Here is a 20,802-nt window from a genome sequence, read left to right as displayed (position 1 = left end):
ACTTTTATGGCAATAAAACACGTTGATGTTTTTAAACATTTATTCAAAGATATAGAAACTCCATTTTGATATGACATGATCTCAGTTTGATGGTAAGCGGCTGATCTCTGCTGCCTGACCACACTCATCATAACACATGTTCATTTATGTAAAAGCATTAAACACTATGGTACGTCTTGAGATCAATTTACAAAATGAAAAAGTTCTGCGTTGACCAATCAGAGTTCAACAGCAACAAGAATCAAAGGATCATAAAGAAACCTCATCAGGAGACGATGGCAGCTCTTTGTTCAAACTAATAACTGACGCACAGATCAATTCAACCTCACACAATCTTTCCCTTTCAAAGCAACATCTAATGCATTCAGACTTTGGGCTCAGACTACAATCATTAATAATCTGAAGAGACACGAGCCGCTTTCTCAAACTTACCGACCCCACCTTTAAACGAGTCCTGTGTTACTTAATACTTTGAGAAAGTCAAAGTTACATTTTTAACCCTTTTTAAATCGTTTCCCATCCTCGTCTTGTTTTTTCCTTTTATTTTTCGGCACTGGCCTCCAGTTGAAATACACAGTGTTATGATCTGATATTTGGTCGTCCCGGACTTCAACGTCAGAAATGTCAACATTTCTGGTGAGGACCAGATCCAGAAAGTGACCGGAGGGGTAGGTCGGCTCCCTTGGGTGCATGTCGAAGCCGTTAATCAGTAGAAACCAATGAAAGTCGTCAGCATGGGTCCTCCAGTCACAATCAACCCAGATATTGAAATCTCCGGTCACAATGATGTTGTTTTGGGAAATCTCATTCAAGAGTTCCTGAAACTCTTTCAGGAAGTTGCTGATGGTGGTCAGGGTTTTCTCTGGTGGGCGATAGAGGTTGATGCTCAGGACGGGTTCTTCCCACTCGTCATGTTTCAGAGCTGTCACCACACATTCAAAGGTCTTTATGTTGTCAAACTGAATTTGTTCATCATGCAACACTGGAGAGACCTGGATAGCTACCCCTCTACGCCCGATGAGTTCACTCACATGATGGAAGGATGTGAAGTTTTGGGGCGAAGCCTCCCTGAGGACGTCGTCTGCCGTGTCCAACTTTAAAAACGTCTCAGTTGAGAAAAGGACGTCCAGTTGGTGATGAACTCTGAGATGTTGGATGTTTTTTTGTTCATCGAGTTAACATTTAACAACGTTGCCCTGACGAATGGGGTTTCTCTTTGGATGCTCTCACTTCCTGTCCACTCACTCCCTTTCTCTAACTCACTTCCTGTCCGCTCTGTTTGATGTCCCTGTCTTTCTTCCTCATGTCTTAAACCCATGTGGGATTCAGTCTCCTTCCCTTGGATGCTTCGCTCTGAACTCAAACTCATATCTTTGTCTGTTTTACAGAAAATGGAACCTTGAAACAGAAACAGAAAAATAATCAGAAAGCTCAACGCCATCTTTAGATTCCTGTGTTCCTGTCGTCCTCTTGGGAACCATTCTTTCTCCTGCCTCTCTTTCTTCAGCCTTTCCTGGTGTTCTCGTTGCCTGTTAGCCATCATCGTCCTGTGAACGAAACCAGTCCAGTTAGCATGATTCAAGAAACCTGCTTTGCCCTGGCACAATGAGTAAGATCATGGTTTAGGTCTAGTTAAACTCCTAGTTAAGTTTCTCTGGAAGGTACCGGTCTTCCGTACTTCAGTAAAAACGACTTAAATTGAGAATTTAGACCTGATATGACCTTATACTAGCATATACAGTGCCCTATATTTTTAACCCACTACATTTATTTGAAAGCCTCAGTTACAAGTTACTTCAGATTATTAATACAAAATATAAATCAACTGATAAATGATGATATCTTTTTATAGTCAAAGCCACCCAGCGGTAAAATAAACATCTCACTTCATGTCGTCGAACTGAGTCCTCAGCGTCCGGCACATCTGGTCCAAGGCGTCGGCGGTATCTCTCATGGATTGGCTCGCTTCAGTCACGTGATTGTTCTTGATCATTTCCTTCCAGTTGTGCAAACGCAAATCCTCCAGCTCCTCCAGCTCCTCCAGCAACCTGAGCAGGAATATTTCACACCGTCAGCCTCAACAACATTCACAGTGATATCTCTAGTATTATGATATGTAGCTGTATGCGGAGGATTTCAGAGTCATTTAAAAACACATGTAAGATCTTACCTTACCTCATCCTTTAAGGGCAAATTGTTTGATGAGTTGTTTGCCTGCTTCAGCAAGCAGCGGTTTAGCTTTCTCTCCACTTGCTTTAAATGCAAAGACTTCTAAAATACCAGCAAGTTTAGTAACTCCAGCAACGGCCATTGCAGGCAAGACTAGATTTACTAATAACAAAGTGCTGAATGTCTTATAAACACAGATCTGGAGTCAAACCGAATGGATGTCTCTGAATATAGATCTGACGTCCTCTTCCTCTTCCTCCTCCTCCTCCTCCTCCTCCTCCTCCTCCTCCTCCTCCTCCTCCTCCTCCTCCTCCTCCTCCTCCTCGTCTTCTCCTGCAGGCAGAGACACCTTTAAGTTCTTTATCAAATCTGGGCATGAAAACAAACATCAAACGGTTCCTTTGAAAGAGGCCCTCTTCGTCTGTGCTGTTCCCTCTCCTGTGCTGTTCCCTCTCCTGTGCTGTTCCCTCTCCTGTGCTGTGCTGTTCCCCTCTCCTGTGCTGTGCTGTTCCCTCTCCTGTGCTGTTCCCTCTCCTGTGCTGTGCTGTTCCCTCTCCTGTACTGTTCCCTCTCCTGTGCTGTGCTGTTCCCTCTCCTGTGCTGTTCCCTCTCCTGTGCTGTTCCCTCTCCTGTGCTGTTCCCTCTCCTGTGCTGTGCTGTTCCCTCTCCTGTGCTGTTCCCTCTCCTGTGCTGTTCCCTCTCCTGTAGTCTGTGCTGTTCCCTCTCCTGTGCTGTTCCCTCTCCTGTGCTGTTCCCTCTTCTGTGCTGTTCCCTCTCCTGTGCTGTTCCCTCTCCTGTGCTGTTCCCTCTCCTGTGCTGTTCCCTCTCCTGTGCTGTGCTGTTCCCTCTCCTGTGCTGTTCCCTCTCCTGTGCTGTTCCCTCTTCTGTGCTGTTCCCTCTCCTGTGCTGTTCCCTCTCCTGTGCTGTTCCCTCTCCTGTGGTCTGTGCTGTTCCCTCTCCTGTACTGTTCCCTCTCCTGTGCTGTTCCCCTCTTCTGTGCTGTTCCCTCTCCTGTACTGTTCCCTCTCCTGTGCTGTTCCCTCTTCTGTGCTGTTCCCTCTCCTGTGCTGTTCCCTCTCCTGTGCTGTTCCCTCTCCTGTGCTGTTCCCTCTCCTGTGCTGTTCCCTCTCCTGTGCTGTTCCCTCTCCTGTGCTGTTCCCTCTTCTGTGCTGTTCCCTCTCCTGTAGTCTGTGCTGTTCCCTCTCCTGTGCTGTTCCCTCTTCTGTGCTGTTCCCTCTCCTGTGCTGTTCCCTCTTCTGTGCTGTTCCCTCTTCTGTGCTGTTCCCTCTCCTGTGCTGTTCCCTCTCCTGTGCTGTTCCCTCTCCTGTGCTGTTCCCTCTCCTGTAGTCTGTGTTTCTATAATTTTACTTTTTTCCATAACTTTTTTCTCAGAGTTGACTTTTTGTCGAAGCTCTAAATACTAACCAACGTGAACATGAGCAGGACCGGCTTCTTTAAATGTTTCCTCCTGAAATACATCCCTTTAATTTATCAAATAAGATAGATAAAATACATAAAATATAATATAGGATTATTAGGGAGTGATAGGAGTCAGCACGCCCCCCCGCGGCTGTGTTACCTGTGCAGGTGTGTTGGAGACGTTTCTTCCCGCTCAGCTACAGCTGTGCTCGGGGGCAAAGGTCACGCCTCTCCCCGCTCGCTCCTGAGACCCACTGCTGCCCGAGCTCTTCCTCATGATACCTGAATTACATTACTGCTGTTATTATCAGTGTTATAATGAATGCAGTGTGGCTCCCCACCTGCAGGGGGCAGCAGCTCCGAGGCCTGTACTACGAAGCCGGTTCAACCTAACCTGGATATGTTTGAGTTAGCCGGTTGGCCCAATCCAAAACATACGCGCTCTCGCTAAGCTGAACTACAACGCTGGTTATCAAGTGGATCGCTCAAGCCAGCCGTGTCCTATCTAGTTAGGTGCGCGTTCACATGAAAGGGGTGGTATCTGGAGCATTCGACCAATCACAAACATGGACAAGCGTACTGACAGCGCAGCGTCATACTTCCTGAATGAAAAGTGAACTTTAATATTAGTCAAATATGAAGAAGTGAAACTTTAAACATCCATGACTTAAACACTTTATCCAGGATCAAAGCCACATAGCTGCACCTGCAAGGTGAATACAGCTGGTAACAGAGAAAGTGTTTGAATGCGTACATTAACAGGTTTATGATATCACTGCCCCGTCTAAGACACGATCTGACTTTCATTACATTTGACTCCAGTGTTTCGTCAACTTAATGTGTTGCTTAAAATAATACTTCTGCATACAGTATGTGACACTGTGAGTTAGGGCTGCACGATATTGGAAAAAACTGACATTGCGATTTTTCCCCCCCTGCGATATATATTGAAAACATACAGGAATTGAAGAAAAGACAGTTTTTTTCCCCGCAAACCATCCTTTCTTGAACTTTAATTCTATACAATTGGTATTTTTCTAACTATATTTAACCGGATGAAGGATTTTAGTCACGGACGTCTGGATCTTAAGGAATCAGAGCAACAAGCTGAGCTAGCTCGGTTAGCAGCGCCGAACTGGAGAAACACATGAAACTACTTTATTCAGTGTTTTTACCTTTCATCACCGGGTCCGTTTGCTTTGGAGAGTTGATTGTGATTGGTGGTTTGCTGTCACTCACTCAGGAACCCCTGACATGAGAGCTGCGCAAGTTTTCCTTTTGTAGCAAGCAGCAAAATAATTGTAACACAACGTGTTTGAGTTAATTTGCCTACTTAATATCGCAAGTCCTAAAAAAAAATACGCACGTCCTGCGATGGGAATATCGTGTATGCGCATATCGCGATTATCGTCACGACACGATATATCGTGCAGCCCTACTGTGCAGTGTTGCACGGCCAGATACGGCTCAGCTGACTCAGATAAGGAGATATATGATACATTATGATGTGATATGATATGAATGATAATGGGACACATCGACGTCTGCACTCACAGTGCCGCGGACTGTAATGTTACTCTGATCCGGTTACTTATGTTGTGGCAGATATTTAAGTAAGCTTTCTTAACGCTAATGTTATAATAGTCAGATTGCTCTGAAGATGGGAGGGGATATTCTATTAATGTTCACGTTCACACAGTCAGTTGATTTTTGCCGGCCGTCTTTCCTGCAACGGCAGTTTTTCTGTATTTCCTCTATCCTGTAATATGACTTGATCGCTTTAAACTCCGCACACGGAGCTCTGATTGGTCAGCAGGTGGTGAGCTCTGATTGGTCAGCAGGCGGTGCTTTCACTGAGTTGATCTCTTAGCCTGCAACCTAACCTCCTCCCGAGGAGGTTAGCCGTTCAGCAGTTACCATGGAGATCTAGCCCGCTAAGAAGAGAACCAGCGTCGTAGGACCGGAAAGCCAGAGTTTTCCCTGAAGTCAGCTAAGAGAACATCCGGCTTCGTAGTACAGGCCTCTGAACAACACCATTATTGTTGTTGTTGTTATTGTTGTTATCAGTGTTATAATGAATGCAGTGTGGCTCCCCACCTGCAGGGGGCAGCAGCTCCGCTCTCAGGCTGTTTCTCCGGGCGGAGAGGCGGCGCTGCCGGTGCTTCAACATGGCCGCCAGGGAGACGATGCCAGGGGGCGGGACATTCCCCATCCTCAGGTACAGCTGCTCGATCTCTCGCTTCTGATTGGCCTGCAGCTCCTGCACCTCCGCGTGTTGTCTGCCAATGACAACATTTGAAATGGTTTTGCCTTCATTCTGACATTATTAGGTAGAAAGTTAAACCCCCCCCCGATCTGTCTAATTTAACCTGCATACAACCCTATCGACCAATCACCTTTCACGAAGCTCCTGCAGCTCCGCCCACATCTCCTCGTTCTCACTCTCTGATTCGTCAGAGCTGGTGAGGGCCATCAAGCGGCTCCACGATTGGCTGAGCCGGCGCCCCCCCCCCTCCCATCCTCTTCCTCCTGTCCTCTGGAGAGCTTCACTGTGCTGCTCTCTGATTGGCTCGTCTCCTCCATGCTGCTCTCTAATTGGCTTGCCATGGAAGGAGGCGGGGAATGAGCGGTGGGTGTGGCCTGACTGAGGGGGCGGGGCTCGGGATGACGGACAGCAGGAACATCTTTAGAGGGTGACACCTGGAAACGCCCGACAGTGAGGGAGACCTGGGGGGGAGGGTGAAACCAGGTTTCTTTGAGGTCCCACCTGACTCCAGAACCAGGACCATGACCCGGACCATGAACATGACCAGAACCAGGACCATGACCCGGACCATGACCCGGACCATGAACCGGACCATGACCAGAACCAGGACCATGACCTGGACCATGACCTGGTTGTTGTGGTTCAGTACTAAATGTTGAGGAGTTCCTGAATGCATCATGGTTTTAACAGAAGCTTACCTGCTGGGTGACGGGGGTCCAGGTGGGTGACGCCCCCTGCTGGATGACGGGGGTCCAGGTGGGTGACGCCCCTTGCTGGGTGACGGGGGCGGAGCCTGTCTGAGGGGTGGGGGGATGGGAGGATATATGGGAGGGGGGAGGAGCAGGTAAGGGGGCGAGGCTTTGAGGGCGGGGCTTAGGTCCTAGGGTTGGAGACATGGGGGGAGACAGGGGGGAGGGAAAAGGGGGAGGCAGGGTTTGGGGGGGGCAGCAGGGAGTGGGCGACGCTCATGGCCAGAGAGAGAACGTTAGCGAATGAGAAGAGAGGCTGGTCAGGGGGGGGGCAGTGAGAAGGGGGAGGGTGCGGAGCTGAGGAGGGGAGAAGGGGGGGGGAGGAAGGGGGAGACGGGAGGATATACTGAGGGGGGGGGCTGGGCGGAGTGGGCAGGAGAGGAAGCTGGAGGGGGGGGGAGCAGAGACTCAGAAACAAACCCCCAGGAAGTGCGCCTCCTTGTGGCCAAGAGGTGGTACTACAACTTCCTGTCAGTCTGTGACGTCACTGGACCCAAAGACACTTTCCCGTTGACTTCCACTCATACCCCTTTCACACCAAGGCTTTTCCCGTGCTAGCTCCGTGCTAGAGCTTTTCTGGTTCGGAACCGGTTCTTCGGTTCAGCTCCCGCTCTGTTCACACCGCTCAGAGCCCGACTGGTGCTGCGTCATTGCGTCATCGTTTGCGTAAACCCCTCACAGCGACAACAACAACAACAATGGCCGATTGTATTGAAGCGCTACTCGTTTTGCTCTGTCGAAATGAAATGGAAGAAATGGGACGACTTTACTACCAACTTTACAGCCGCTACATGCTACATTCAAAAGTTCTTTACAATCATCATCAACTTCAACGACGATTCGGTAGGAGAAAGAAAGTAAATATACGTCCTATTCGATGGCGTGAGAGCTAGCTGTTGTTAGCCTCTGCATGCGCCAAGCTCAAAATACCCAGCTTTGCAGCATTAATTACTTCAGGTATGACATTAAAACGGATGCCCCTGCCCCCGCCTCCGACGTAAGCGTGATGTATGCGGCGCTTGCTTTCTAGACCGACAACTTTTTGGTGCTTGAAACAAACCGGAGCTTAGAGGCGGCTCCGCTGCGGTGTGAACAGGAAAAACCGCCCTGGAACGGCGTTGGTGTGAAAAGGGCATGAGAGAGACGTCTGTAAATCAGAGGGTCTTTTTATTTGAGCTGAATCAACTCTTCTGTAGCCCTGAAACCATCAGGGGGTCAAGTAGTAGAAGTCACTTAACCCTTGTGTTGGGTTGGAAAGCTGGTACCCTTCATGGTGTTCATGATTTATCTCAGTCCAGAACACTCAGAAAGAATGACTATCATCAGATATTGTTTTAACTACATCATAACTAACTTCTTATGCATTCATAACCGTACAATCCTGTTGTCATTTTATTTTATGGCCCCAAAACACATTACAGCATATTTAAATCCACTCATTATACTCCCTATGGTGAAGACAGTGGATCATTATGTGATCTGACTATAATTCAGATTCAGATTCAACTTTATTGTCATTACATAGTACATGTACTAGTGACGAAATGTAGGTTAGGCATCTGACCAGAAGTGCAAAATAGCAGTGCAGGAGTCTACATACTAAGAATAATTATAAATAGAATAATTATAAATAGGCTATAAACAGATGAATATATAAACAGGTGGGTGGTGGGTATGGGCTTGAGTCTATCAGGGAGCAGAGTTCAGCAGGGTAACACTTCATGAGAATGGGTGTAAGTGCAATGGGACGGAAGTCATTCAGGCCTGCTGCAGCAGAGTGTTTGGGCACTGGCACTATGGCGGTGGTTTTAAAGCAGTTTGAGCCAGGGACAGGTTGAAAATGTCCGTCATGACTTCAGTCAGTTGCCCAGCACAGGCCCTGAGAACGCGGCCTGGGATGCGATCGGGTCCAGCAGCCTTGCGTGCATTAATCCAGCTCAGTGTGGTGAAGACGTCAAAAGGTGAGAGTGTGAGGGGCTGGTGGTCTGCAGGGGGGACAGCCTTAGTGGCTGTCTCCTGGTTGTCCCTGTCGAAGCGAGCATAGAAATTATTCAGCTTGTTGAGGAAGGAGACGTCGTTTGACGGGAGAGAGGGGGTGGTGGGTTTGTTGTCAGTGATGGCCTGAATGCCTCGCCACATTCTCCGGGGATCGGAGTTATTGAAGTGCTCCTCAATCCTCAGTTTGTAGCAGTGCTTGGCCTTCCTAATGCCCTTCTTTAGGTGAGCCCTGGATAAACTGTAAGCCCGTTCGTCACCTGATCTGAAGGCGATGTTTCGCGCTTTCAGTAGTTGGCTAACTTCTTTATTCATCCACGGCTTCTGGTTTGGGTAGGTTGTTATCTGCTACAGAGTGGTGACACTGTTGATGGTGGTGCTGATGTAGTCCAGTACGGAGGAGGCATAGTGGTCAATGTCTGTATGGGAATCCAAGGTGGCCTGGGTGGCAAACACACTCCAGGCTGTGTGTTGAAACTTGTGCTGTAGCATAGAGTCTGCCCCCTCAGGCCATACCTCCTCACTGTAGCTTTCACACGTTTGATGAGTGGTGTGTATGTTGGGTAATGGAACTGTGAGAGGTGGTCAGACTAACCCAGGTGGGGGAGGGGAATGGCACTGTATAGGCGCGTTCACACTGGAGTACTTTTCCCCATACTTTTCCCGTTTAGTTCCGTTAGTACCTCTTATTTTGCGTTCACACCAAAAAGAGTACTTAGTGCCAGGAACTTTTAACCCCCATTTTAGTGCCTGCTAGAGAGGTGGGACTATCCTGGGGAGAAAAAAGTTTCAATTTCTATTGGCTGGGCGAATTGCAAACCACGCCCCGTAAAACTCTGAAAAGTTTTGTGAAGCCGCCATTGTATTTGCTGGCATTAGCATTATTAGCATTAGCATTCGCCCCGCGCACAAACCGAGAGAGACTAACTTATGGCAACACAAAAAAAAACATGGGAGCGGTGGAGATGAGGAGGTGTCGGCGTTCTGGCGATTTACTCTGAAGGCTTCAGTAGAAGCTGCTGGGAGTCCCAGCAGCTTCTACGGCCGGGGACTCCGGGTGGCAGTATACGCCGTGAAGTTGTTTGCGGCCTGCCAGTAAACCCAAAGCAGAAGAAGAAGAAGTGACGTCAGCGGCTTCATTTGCGTAATCTTCCCTCAGGGAACTTATTCCGGTGTGAACGCGATCTGCTCTTTAGTTCCATGGGGGCACTAAGTGCTGGCACTAAGTGCTGGGCACTAAGTGCTGGGAACTAAGTGCTGGGCACTAAGTGCTGGGAACTAAGTGCTGGGAACTAAGTGCTGGGCACTAAGTGCTGGGAACTAAGTGCTGGGCACTAAGTGCTGGGCACTAAGTACGGCAAAGTACTTGGTGTGAAAGCTATTATAGACTAATATTAGAATACTCTCTGAACCTTCAGGTGTTCACTTCTCTTACCTGGAAGTGGTTTTGAGGACAGCGTTCTGCTCAGATCCGGGGGGGGGCGGTTAGGCTGGAAAACATTTATAACATGAGAAACAGAAGAAGAAGAAGAAGAAGAAGAAGAAGAAGAAGAAGAAGGGTTAATGAAGAGGAACTCAAAGCAGGAGCACTTCCTGTCTGTAGAGCCAGGTGAGGCGCATTCACAGGGTGTTTCTCAATGTCGAGGAAAGCTGCTCCAGAGCCACTATTTCAAGCCTACTACGTCATCGAGTGCCGCCGAAGGACTGTTCCAATGTCCAGGATACTTGGAATTCTACCGAGGCCGGCCTACTTCGTTGCGGGAAATTTTGAGGCTGCACATGTGTATCCTCCGCGGTCTTAAAATCCCCACAATGCTTTGCACACGGACCAATTTCCAAAATCTTTGGCGGAAAATGTAAGGCGGGGCCTCTCATATGACGCACACCTGCACACTTGCTAGCCTGTTCCACTCTTTGTTTTCCGAGGCTAGGAGGTGTTCTTGCCTCGCTTCTGAAGGAACTCACTCGGAGGTACATGTCCTACCAAGGAAGCCTCCTCGACTTTGAGAAACCCCCACAGAAGAGATGAATAACTCCTGCACACCTGAGCGGGGGCGCCGGGCTGCATCATAGACTCCGCCCTCTGGATGATGTCATACATGCGCAGGATGAAGCCGTCTCGCTCTGAGGGCAGCAGGAAGTCTCTGTGGAGCTGAAGAACAACAGGAAGCTGAAGAACAGGAAGCTGAAGAACAACAGGAAGCTGAAGAACAACAGGAAGCTGAAGAACAGGAAGCTGAAGAACAGGAAGCTGAACAACAGGAAGCTGAACAACAGGAAGCTGAACAACAGGAAGCTGAACAACAGGAAGCTGAACAACAGGAAGCTGAACGACAGCAAGCTGCAGCGCCCCCTGGGGAATCAGAGGCTCGCTGCAGAAGTCAAACATAAGCTCACCATCACCGAGGCGATGTCTTCAGGGCTGTCTCCGTCCAGGTCAAACTTAAAGGTCACCATCTTGCTGTTGTGGGTCTTCAGCTGGCACTCCACCACCCGGTCGCCCAGGTCTGACACCTGAACGCACCACGCCGTGCCACACAGTGTTAGATAAGGTGATAAGGTGTGTAATACACAGTGTTGGATAAGGTGTTAGATAAGGTGTGTAAAAAAATAATATATAAAAATATACTAAAAGTACTAAAAGTACTGATTGTGCATAATGTCCCATTTCATCCCTGCATTACATCACTGGTTATTAATGATGATATTGATGATATTGATGTTTCGTCACCCCTGTGATTCTCAGGCAAGCTTTGGCTCTCCGTCTGAACTGCTTCTTCGCTGTCACCACTTCCTGATTGCCCTTTTCTGATTGGCCGTCATTGCAGTCACTCAAACCCGAGGTCACGTCAGAGGCGGAGCTGCAAACAGAGACGCAACACTCACTAAAGAACAACGTAATCTCTTAAAAACTGAAGAAGGGCCTCATGTTGAGTGTGTGTGTGTGTGTGTGTGTGTGTTACCTGTCAATAGGTGAAGAGAAGCCACTGACTGTGTGTCGCTCGGCATTGTGGGAAACAGCGATGCTCTGAGACACAAACAGAGAGACGTTTGTACCTCCACAGCTGAGCTCATGTCAGTACCTTAATTCTCCTCCAGAGGGCGGCAGACATCAACACAATGCCACGCCCCCTATATGTATACAAGCCCTGCCCACACCCTAACATATGCCCCGCCCCTTTACATACACCAGCCCCGCCCCCTGCTTACTTTGGGATAGCGCAGCACAGGAAGGGGCGGAGCTTTGGATGGAGTCCTGGTCACAGGGGGAGGAACCTGAGGTCGAGGGGTCTCCTGGGCCACGGCAGCAGGGGCGGGGACATAATAAAGGGGGGCGGGGTTAGTGAGTGGAGGGGGCGTGGCTTCAACCCTCTCCGGCACACCTGAGGAAGTGTCCATCTCAGAGTCTGCTGCAGAGGAATGAAGGTGTGATAAATGAAATAATAAATAACTCAGTGAAAACCAATGAGACTTGTTTTAGATAACATACCCTCACCTGTAGCGGGGGGGTGCTCCGTCCGGCTCTTCCCAGAATCCTCAGTGCTCCCTGACGTCTGCCGGAGGATCAAAAGACTGTTAAACACCTGAACTCTGTGAAGAACGTCCATAACATTCATCTGTTTGCTAATTATTGACCTATATATCATATTCCATTTACTTGTATCTAGACTCTTCTTGCACTATTTCTATTGTATCTGTTCTATGTCCTATAGATGTTGCTCTGTTGGAGGACTTCAGTTTGTCATCTCCATATCTCCTCTGAAGCTGCTGAGCTCATGATGGGGTAGTGGTGGTCTAATGGATAGTGAGGTGGGCTGAAGATCGGAAGATTGTGAGTTCAAATCCCGCCAGGAACACCACCACTAGTGTGCTCTTGAGTAAGGCACTTAGCTCTCAGTTACTCCAGGGAGAATGTCCCTGTCATGTTTGTCTGTAAATGTTATTCTACGGACAAAATTATTATTATTCCGCCAGAATTTTGCACCTCTTCTCTTCCTGCATGCAACATCGCAGAAACTCCGTTCAAACATCTCTCTCTCTCTCTCTCTCTCTCTCTCTCTCTCTCTCTCTCTCTCTCTCTCTCTCTCTCTCTCTCTCTCTCTCTCTCTGACACACACAGACACACACACTCTCTCTCTCTCTCACACACAATGTTCCAAACGGCCCAAAACTTCACAGGTTTGGTAACGATGCAGCCATCAATGCATCTAAGTGTATTATGGGGTGTCATCAAATGCCGTTGCCATGGCGACAAACCACTCGCCATGAAACATGATGTCGCTGTAAGTCCAACGGAAACGGTCCAATCGTCCCCCAAACTTCGCTTGTATATCACCGGTCCAGCCCTCAACAGCTCTACGTCAATTATGGTGTTTCTTCAAATGCCGTTGCCATGGCAACACAATGCTCGCCATGAAACACGGTTTTCTCATAACTTCAGTGAAAATGTTCCAAACGGCACAAAACTTCACAGGTTTGGTAACACAGCCATCAACGCATCTAAGCGTATTATGGGGTGTCATCAAATGCCGTTGCCATGGCGACGGATCATTCACCATCAACTTAGTTCAAAAGTTTGCAGTTCAAATATTCTGCTGCTTTTCCAAGCCTTTTTACTTTCTTTTCTCTCATCACACATTCAAGCCCCCAGTGTTCATGTATCATTTCAATCTAAATTCTTCACTTTCTTCTTACACATTACATTTCAGCATAGCAGTTTAGCGTCAGCTTTTCAGCATAAAGCATTCCCACTAGCAATTTCTTCAGGAATTGCATTCTCTAGTTGGTAATTGTAAGTCGCTTTGGATAAAAGCGTCAGCTAAATGAAATGTAATGTAATGATGAGAGAGAATCTGAATCTTGAAAACATTAATCCTGCCTCTTCATCACCTCTTCATGTGCGATGACTTTTCTAAGAGAATCGCTGTTTTTATACATAAAGTACTTCTTATCTTCGACTGCAGCAAACTGCACACCTGCCCCCCCGCAGGAAGAAATGGGAAATGCACGGGACGGGAGCTCAGTCTGCTACTGGGCATTAGCATTCCATCGTGCTCTGCAGGTAAGATAATAACAGTTTCGACACACCTGATTGGCCGCCTTCCCGGCATCTGATGAGCTGGTGGCGGCTGCCGCTCTGTGATTGGCAGGTTCAGATGGTTTGGGGGCGGAGTCAGACTCCTCTAGCAGGCGGCGTTTCTCCCGCTGACGCTTTATGGCCGTCACTCGGTCTCGGATCGCCGTGGCAACCGCCTTGTAGTCAGCCTCACATAGGAAGCCGAGCACCACCTGAGCGCAGGTACATATAAGGACTCATAATGCTGACCCATAATGCTGACTCATGTCTGGTATTAGGACTCATAATGCTGACTCATGTCAGGTATAAGGACTCATAATGCTGACTCATAATGCTGACTCATGTCTGGTATTAGGACTCATAATGCTGACTCATGTCAGGTATAAGGACTCATAATGCTGACTCATAATGCTGACTCATGTCTGGTATTAGGACTAATAATGCTGACTCATCTCTGGTATTAGGACTCATAATGCTGACTCATGTCTGGTACTAGGACTCATAATGCTGACTCATATCTGGTATTAGGACTCATAATGCGGACTCATGTCAGGTATAAGGACTCATAATGCTGACTCATGTCTGGTATAAGGACTCATAATGCTGACTCATGTCTGGTATTAGGACTCATAATGCTGACTCATGTCAGGTATAAGGACTCATAATGCTGACTCATGTCTGGTATAAGGACTCATAATGCTGACTCATGTCTGGTATATGGACTCATAATGCTGACTCATGTCTGGTATTAGGACTCATAATGCTGACTCATGTCTGGTATTAGGACTCATAATGCTGACTCATCTCTGGTATAAGGACTCATAATGCTGACTCATGTCAGGTATAAGGACTCATAATGCTGACTTATGTCTGGTATGAGGACTCATAATGCTGACTCATGTCTGGTATTAGGACTCATAATGCTGACTCATGTCTGGTATTAGGACTCATAATGCTGACTCATGTCTGGTATAAGGAGTCATAATGCTGACTTATGTCTGGTATAAGGACTCATAATGCTGACTCATGTCAGGTATAAGGACTCATAATGCTGACTCATGTCTGGTATTAGGACTCATAATGATGACTCATGTCTGGTATTAGGACTCATAATGCTGACTCATGTCAGGTATAAGGACTCATAATGCTGACTCATGTCTGTTATTAGGACTCATAATGCTGACTCATGTCTGGTATATCTCTCACCATCTCCTGCGCCACCTCCTCCGGGACGTCCTTGTAGATCTCGAACAGGAACTCGATGGCGTTGTTATCTTTGTATTTCCCGTGCAGCTTCTTGTTGTGATCCATCCGCAGCAAGAGCTTCAGCGCCGCCCCGTCGTCCTCCTGGGCCAGAACCACGCTGACCCCCTGCTGCTCCTGGAAGAACTGCTGCTGCAGCAGGGCCTGCACCGTGAACCTGCAGCAGGACCAGAACCAGGACCAGAACCAGAGGTGGGAAGTAATGGAGTACAAATACTTCGTTACTGTACTTAAGTACATTTATCTGGTATCAGTACTTTACTCCACTACTTATTTTTCTGATGACTTTTTACTTTGACTTCTTACATTTTGAACACAAATACCTGTACTTTCTACTTCTTACATGTTGAACACAAATACCTGTACTTTCTACTTCTTACATGTTGAACACAAATACCTGTACTTTCTACTTCTTACATGTTGAACACAAATACCTGTACTTTCTACTTCTTACATTTTGAACACTAATACCTGTACTTTCTACTTCTTACATGTTGAACACAAATACCTGTACTTTCTACTTCTTACATGTTGAACACAAATACCTGTACTTTCTACTTCTTACATGTTGAACACAAATACCTGTACTTTCTACTTCTTACATGTTGAACACAAATACCTGTACTTTCTACTTCTTACATGTTGAACCCAAATACCTGTACTTTCTACTTCTTACATGTTGAACACAAATACCTGTACTTTCTACTTCTTACATTTTGAACACTAATACCTGTACTTTCTACTTCTTACATGTTGAACACAAATACCTGAACTTTCTACTTCTTACATGTTGAACCCAAATACCTGTACTTTCTACTTCTCACATGTTGAACACAAATACCTGTACTTTCTACTTCTTACATGTTGAACACAAATACCTGTACTTTCTACTTCTTACATGTTGAACACAAATACCTGTACTTTCTACTTCTTACATGTTGAACCCAAATACCTGTACTTTCTACTTCTTACATGTTGAACTCAAATACCTGTACTTTCTACTTCTTACATGTTGAACACAAATACCTGTACTTTCTACTTCTCACATGTTGAACACAAATACCTGTACTTTCTACTTCTTACATTTTGAACACAAATACCTGTACTTTCTACTTCTTACATGTTGAACACAAATACCTGTACTTTCTACTTCTTACATGTTGAACACAAATACCTGTACTTTCTACTTCTTACATGTTGAACTCAAATACCTGTACTTTCTACTTCTTACATGTTGAACCCAAATACCTGTACTTTCTACTTCTTACATGTTGAACCCAAATACCTGTACTTTCTACTTCTTACATGTTGAACACAAATACCTGTACTTTCTACTTCTTACATGTTGAACTCAAATACCTGTACTTTCTACTTCTTACATGTTGAACCCAAATACCTGTACTTTCTACTTCTTACATGTTGAACCCAAATACCTGTACTTTCTACTTCTTACATGTTGAACCCAAATACCTGTACTTTCTACTTCTTACATGTTGAACCCAAATACCTGTACTTTCTACTTCTTACATGTTGAACCCAAATACCTGTACTTTCTACTTCTTACATGTTGAACACAAATACCTGTACTTTCTACTTCTCACATGTTGAACTCAAATACCTGTACTTTCTACTTCTCACATGTTGAACACAAATACCTGTACTTTGTACTTCTTACATTTTGAACACAAATACCTGTACTTTCTACTTCTTACATGTTGAACACAAATACCTGTACTTTCTACTTCTTACATGTTGAACACAAATACCTGTACTTTCTACTTCTTACATGTTGAACCCAAATACCTGTACTTTCTACTTCTTACATGTTGAACACAAATACCTGTACTTTCTACTTCTTACATTTTGAACCCAAATACCTGTACTTTCTACTTCTTACATGTTGAACCCAAATACCTGTACTTTCTACTTCTTACATGTTGAACACAAATACCTGTACTTTCTACTTCTTACATGTTGAACCCTAATACCTGTACTTTCTACTTCTTACATGTTGAACACAAATACCTGTACTTTCTACTTCTTACATGTTGAACACAAATACCTGTACTTTCTACTTCTTACATGTTGAACCCAAATACCTGTACTTTCTACTTCTTACATGTTGAACCCAAATACCTGTACTTTCTACTTCTTACATGTTGAACCCAAATACCTGTACTTTCTACTTCTTACATGTTGAACCCAAATACCTGTACTTTCTACTTCTTACATGTTGAACCCAAATACCTGTACTTTCTACTTCTTACATGTTGAACACAAATACCTGTACTTTCTACTTCTTACATGTTGAACCCAAATACCTGTACTTTCTACTTCTTACATGTTGAACCCAAATACCTGTACTTTCTACTTCTTACATGTTGAACCCAAATACCTGTACTTTCTACTTCTTACATGTTGAACACAAATACCTGTACTTTCTACTTCTCACATTTTCCAAACAGGCTGGTTCCTTTAGTTTGAATGTGTGTTTGGTGGCGTGATCATTATTATTTAGAGTCATTGCGTGCCTATTGATTTGAACACGATCCGTGTATCCATCATTTCCTGGTCTTCTCTAAAGAAGAGGGACCAATGAAAACGTTGTCATGTTGCCGTTGTTCAGCATGGAAACATTCATTAGCTAACAATGACATTATTGTTCTATTAATATAAAGGGAGGTCAGGTACTCTTTAAAACAGCTGCTAGTTATGGGTACTTTTTACTGAAGTACATTTCAAAGCCCATACTTCTTTACTTTGACTTGAGTAAAGAAATTTAGTCAGTACTTCTACTTTCACCAGAGTATCTTTAAACACGAGTATATGTACTTCTACTTGAGTGTAGGATGTGTGTACTTCTACTTGAGTGTAGGATGTGTGTACTTTAACATCTCTGCCACTGAGTACTCATGATTTCACGCTGCTATGGACCGTCTGCATTAATGTACATTTCCCAAAGATATTGAAGTGACTGTTATTTTGTATATATTGATTGTTGTGCTTTTATTTAGGTGTTAATGTGTGCATATGTATAAATGAATCTGTTGATTGTGTATATAGGTACATACATATTTGTATACATATTTTGATATATCTTTGTTATTGTATTCTGGATTGTGTGAAACAGTATTTCGATCTCTCTGTTCACACAAACTGAACGAACTTGACTTTGATGACCCTAGCTGAATCCAGATCAGATCACGCTGAAGGCTCTTTGAGCAGCTTTTCTCTCACTGACCATTAAAGTATTATCGTATCGTATCTCAGATCCAGAGACGAGCGGTCGGACTGAGGGTCCCGGGAGTTAGCTCTTTAGCTCGTTAGCTCGTTAGCGCAGGATATTACAGTCCAGCAGTAACTGGGTCATTCTTCTCGGAACCAGAATCATGTGGTGTGGTTGTTTGCGGAGTAGGGTTATCTAGTTTTACGTGTTTATGTACAAAGAGAGAATGTATACAGGAAGTGAAGCTTTACTTCCTGTCACGGTGTTTGTTCAGGTCAGTCAGGTGAGCTGCAGGTGTGAATGCTGCGCTCTGATTGGTTACCTTTCACTGCTGTCGGTCTTAATGCAGCCCTCAATGATCTCTTTCAGCTCGGGGACTTTCACTTTGAAGAAACTGTCCGGCTTGGTTCCCTGCGAGACAAACGGACAGTCAGTCATGTGACCACAGACAGGAAGTGGTCAGGTGGGCGGGGCTTACGTTGGTGACTTTGCGGTAGATCTGCGCGGCGTTGTGGCACTCGGAGTACGGATACTCGGAGGTGGCCATCTCCAGGATGCACATCCCGAAGGCGTACACGTCCACCGCCTCGTCGTACTTCTCCTCGTACATCTCTGGAGCCATGAACTCCGGGGTCCCTGAATGCATCACAACAGCAACTTCAATAGAAGGTCCTCCGCTCGATATAAAGAGACATGTTCATTCACACATGTTTAAGTACAAACATATAAACTATCCACATCATCTACAGTTATTAGTCCCACAGTTTGAAGCTCAGTTTCCAAAGAAGATTTACATTAAATGTGTGTCAGGAGACTCACAAATTGATGTCTTTTCTACTTCACTATGTGTTCCCGGTGTGTCCCCGGTGTGTCCCCATGTGTCCCCGGTGTGTCCCCGGTGTGTCCCCGGTGTGTCCCCGGTGTGTCCCCCCGGTGTGTCCCCGGTGTGTCCCCGGTGTGTCCCCGGTGTGTCCCCCGTGTGTCCCCGGTGTGTCCCCGGTGTGTCCCCCGTGTGTCCCCGGTGTGTCCCCCGTGTGTCAGGAGACTCTCAAAGTGTCAGGAAATAAACCCCTCTCTCTTTTCCTCCGTACCCACATCTCTAAAAACGGGGGAACAACGGAGCTGATCCAGATTTGCTGCGTCATGACCACATTACTAAAATGTGGGCGGGCTTTACACCCACGGGCCAATCAGAAACGTTGCTGTCAGAAACAATGAGACGTTTCTGGAAGTAATATGGTCTGTGTTTACATTAGCATGCTAACACTCAGAGCTAACCTGTACTGGAGAGAGCATGTGTGAAGAAGCAGGAAATCAAAAGGAAGTCACCTTGTGGTAAACCTGAGAGAGAGAAAGAGTTTGAGCTCCATACTGTTTCAGAGAGAATCCTTCATGTGGTTTGGAACATGATATGGAGTTTCATCACGGCAGCATTTAGCTGAGTTTCTGCTGGGAGAGTTCTCCTGATGAGATCTACTCTCTCTCTGAAGCTACTGACCCAGAGTCAGCTCTTTAGTAACAGCTGGGAGAGAGGGGGGGGGGGGGGGCTACAAGGGTCTGTTTGGGGTTTGGAGCAGGACACTTCAGAGACATGTCCTTAGTAACAGCTGGAAGAGAGGGGGGGGCTACAAGGATCTGTTTGGGGTTTGGAGCAGGACACTTCAGAGACATGTCCTTAGTAACAGCTGGAAGAGAGGGGGGGGGGCTACAAGGATCTGTTTGGGGTTTGGAGCAGGACACTTCAGAGACATGTCCTTAGTAACAGCTGGAAGAGAGGGGGGGGCTACAAGGATCTGTTTGGGGTTTGGAGCAGGACACTTCAGAGACATGTCCTTAGTAACAGCTGGAAGAGGGGGGGGGGGGGGCTACAAGGGTCTGTTTGGGGTTTGGAGCAGGACACTTCAGAGACATGTCCTTAGTAACAGCTGGAAGAGGGGGGGGGGGCTACAAGGATCTGTTTGGGGTTTGGAGCAGGACCCTTCAGAGACATGTCCTTAGTAACAGCTGGAAGAGAGGGGGGGGGGGCTACAAGGATCTGTTTGGGGTTTGGAGCAGGACACATCAGAGACATGTCCTTAGTAACAGCTGGAAGAGAGGGGGGGGGGGCTACAAGGATCTGTTTGGGGTTTGGAGCAGGACACTTCAGAGACATGTCCTTAGTAACAGCTGGAAGAGAGGGGGGGGCTACAAGGATCTGTTTGGGGTTTGGAGCAGGACCCTTCAGAGACATGTCCTTAGTAACAGCTGGAAGAGAGGGGGGGGCTACAAGGATCTGTTTGGGGTTTGGAGCAGGACACTTCAGAGACATGTCAACATATATTTATATATATCTGAGACCTGTAATATATACCTAAAGATAGTATGATAGGAGACCTTTAAAACTTCTTCAGACCCCCCCTCTCTCACCGATGACGCTCTTGGCGAACGACGCCCTCTTCAACGTGGCGAGGCCCAGGTCTCCGATCTTCACGGCCGCGTTGGGCCCGGTGATGAACACGTTGTCACACTTCAGGTCCCGGTGCAGGACGGGGGGGGCAGCGGGAGTGCAGGAAGTGGAGCCCCTTCAGGATCTGGAGGCTCCAGCGCTGCAGCAGCTTCAGCTTCATCTGACGGAACCGCGTCAGGTACCTGAAGGGGG

At 46.5% G+C, this 20,802-nt stretch overlaps 2 protein-coding genes across 3 annotated transcripts in view; both read right to left on the bottom strand.

The window, feature by feature from the left end:
- Positions 1-26: 26 nt before the first annotated feature.
- On the bottom strand, positions 27-3,951 carry LOC117472210. 2 transcript variants are annotated; one of them, XR_004554891.1, is made up of 4 exons: positions 3,930-3,951; positions 3,749-3,870; positions 1,887-2,048; positions 27-1,547 (listed from the first exon to the last, which is right to left on the bottom strand). XR_004554891.1 is itself a non-coding variant. In XM_034117381.1 (3 exons), exons 1-3 carry the CDS (start codon positions 2,178-2,180, stop codon positions 1,097-1,099), a joined length of 618 nt encoding a protein of 205 aa, XP_033973272.1. In that variant the 5' UTR covers positions 2,181-2,443; the 3' UTR covers positions 27-1,096. The 2 variants fall into 2 exon arrangements, 1 of the variants encoding a protein (XP_033973272.1); XM_034117381.1 differs by lacking the exons at positions 3,749-3,870; positions 3,930-3,951 and adding an exon at positions 2,176-2,443.
- A 2,084-nt stretch (positions 3,952-6,035) lies between these two features.
- LOC117472209 (serine/threonine-protein kinase WNK4-like) overlaps positions 6,036-20,802 on the bottom strand; it is an 18,028-nt gene continuing 3,261 nt past the window's right edge. The window contains 15 exon segments of the mRNA XM_034117380.1: positions 6,036-6,315; positions 6,553-6,651; positions 10,034-10,088; positions 10,643-10,750; positions 10,996-11,112; positions 11,330-11,459; positions 11,562-11,626; positions 11,809-12,008; positions 12,089-12,152; positions 13,687-13,887; positions 14,882-15,095; positions 18,487-18,575; positions 18,643-18,800; positions 20,571-20,700; positions 20,702-20,792. Coding sequence (XP_033973271.1) covers positions 6,275-6,315; positions 6,553-6,651; positions 10,034-10,088; positions 10,643-10,750; positions 10,996-11,112; positions 11,330-11,459; positions 11,562-11,626; positions 11,809-12,008; positions 12,089-12,152; positions 13,687-13,887; positions 14,882-15,095; positions 18,487-18,575; positions 18,643-18,800; positions 20,571-20,700; positions 20,702-20,792 — 1,762 coding nt within the window. The 3' untranslated portion in view covers positions 6,036-6,274.

This window comes from Trematomus bernacchii, unplaced genomic scaffold (assembly GCF_902827165.1).
Source record: "Trematomus bernacchii unplaced genomic scaffold, fTreBer1.1, whole genome shotgun sequence".
NCBI classification, from domain to species: Eukaryota; Metazoa; Chordata; class Actinopteri; order Perciformes; family Nototheniidae; genus Trematomus; species Trematomus bernacchii.
This window is presented reverse-complemented; position numbering and strand designations above follow the sequence as displayed.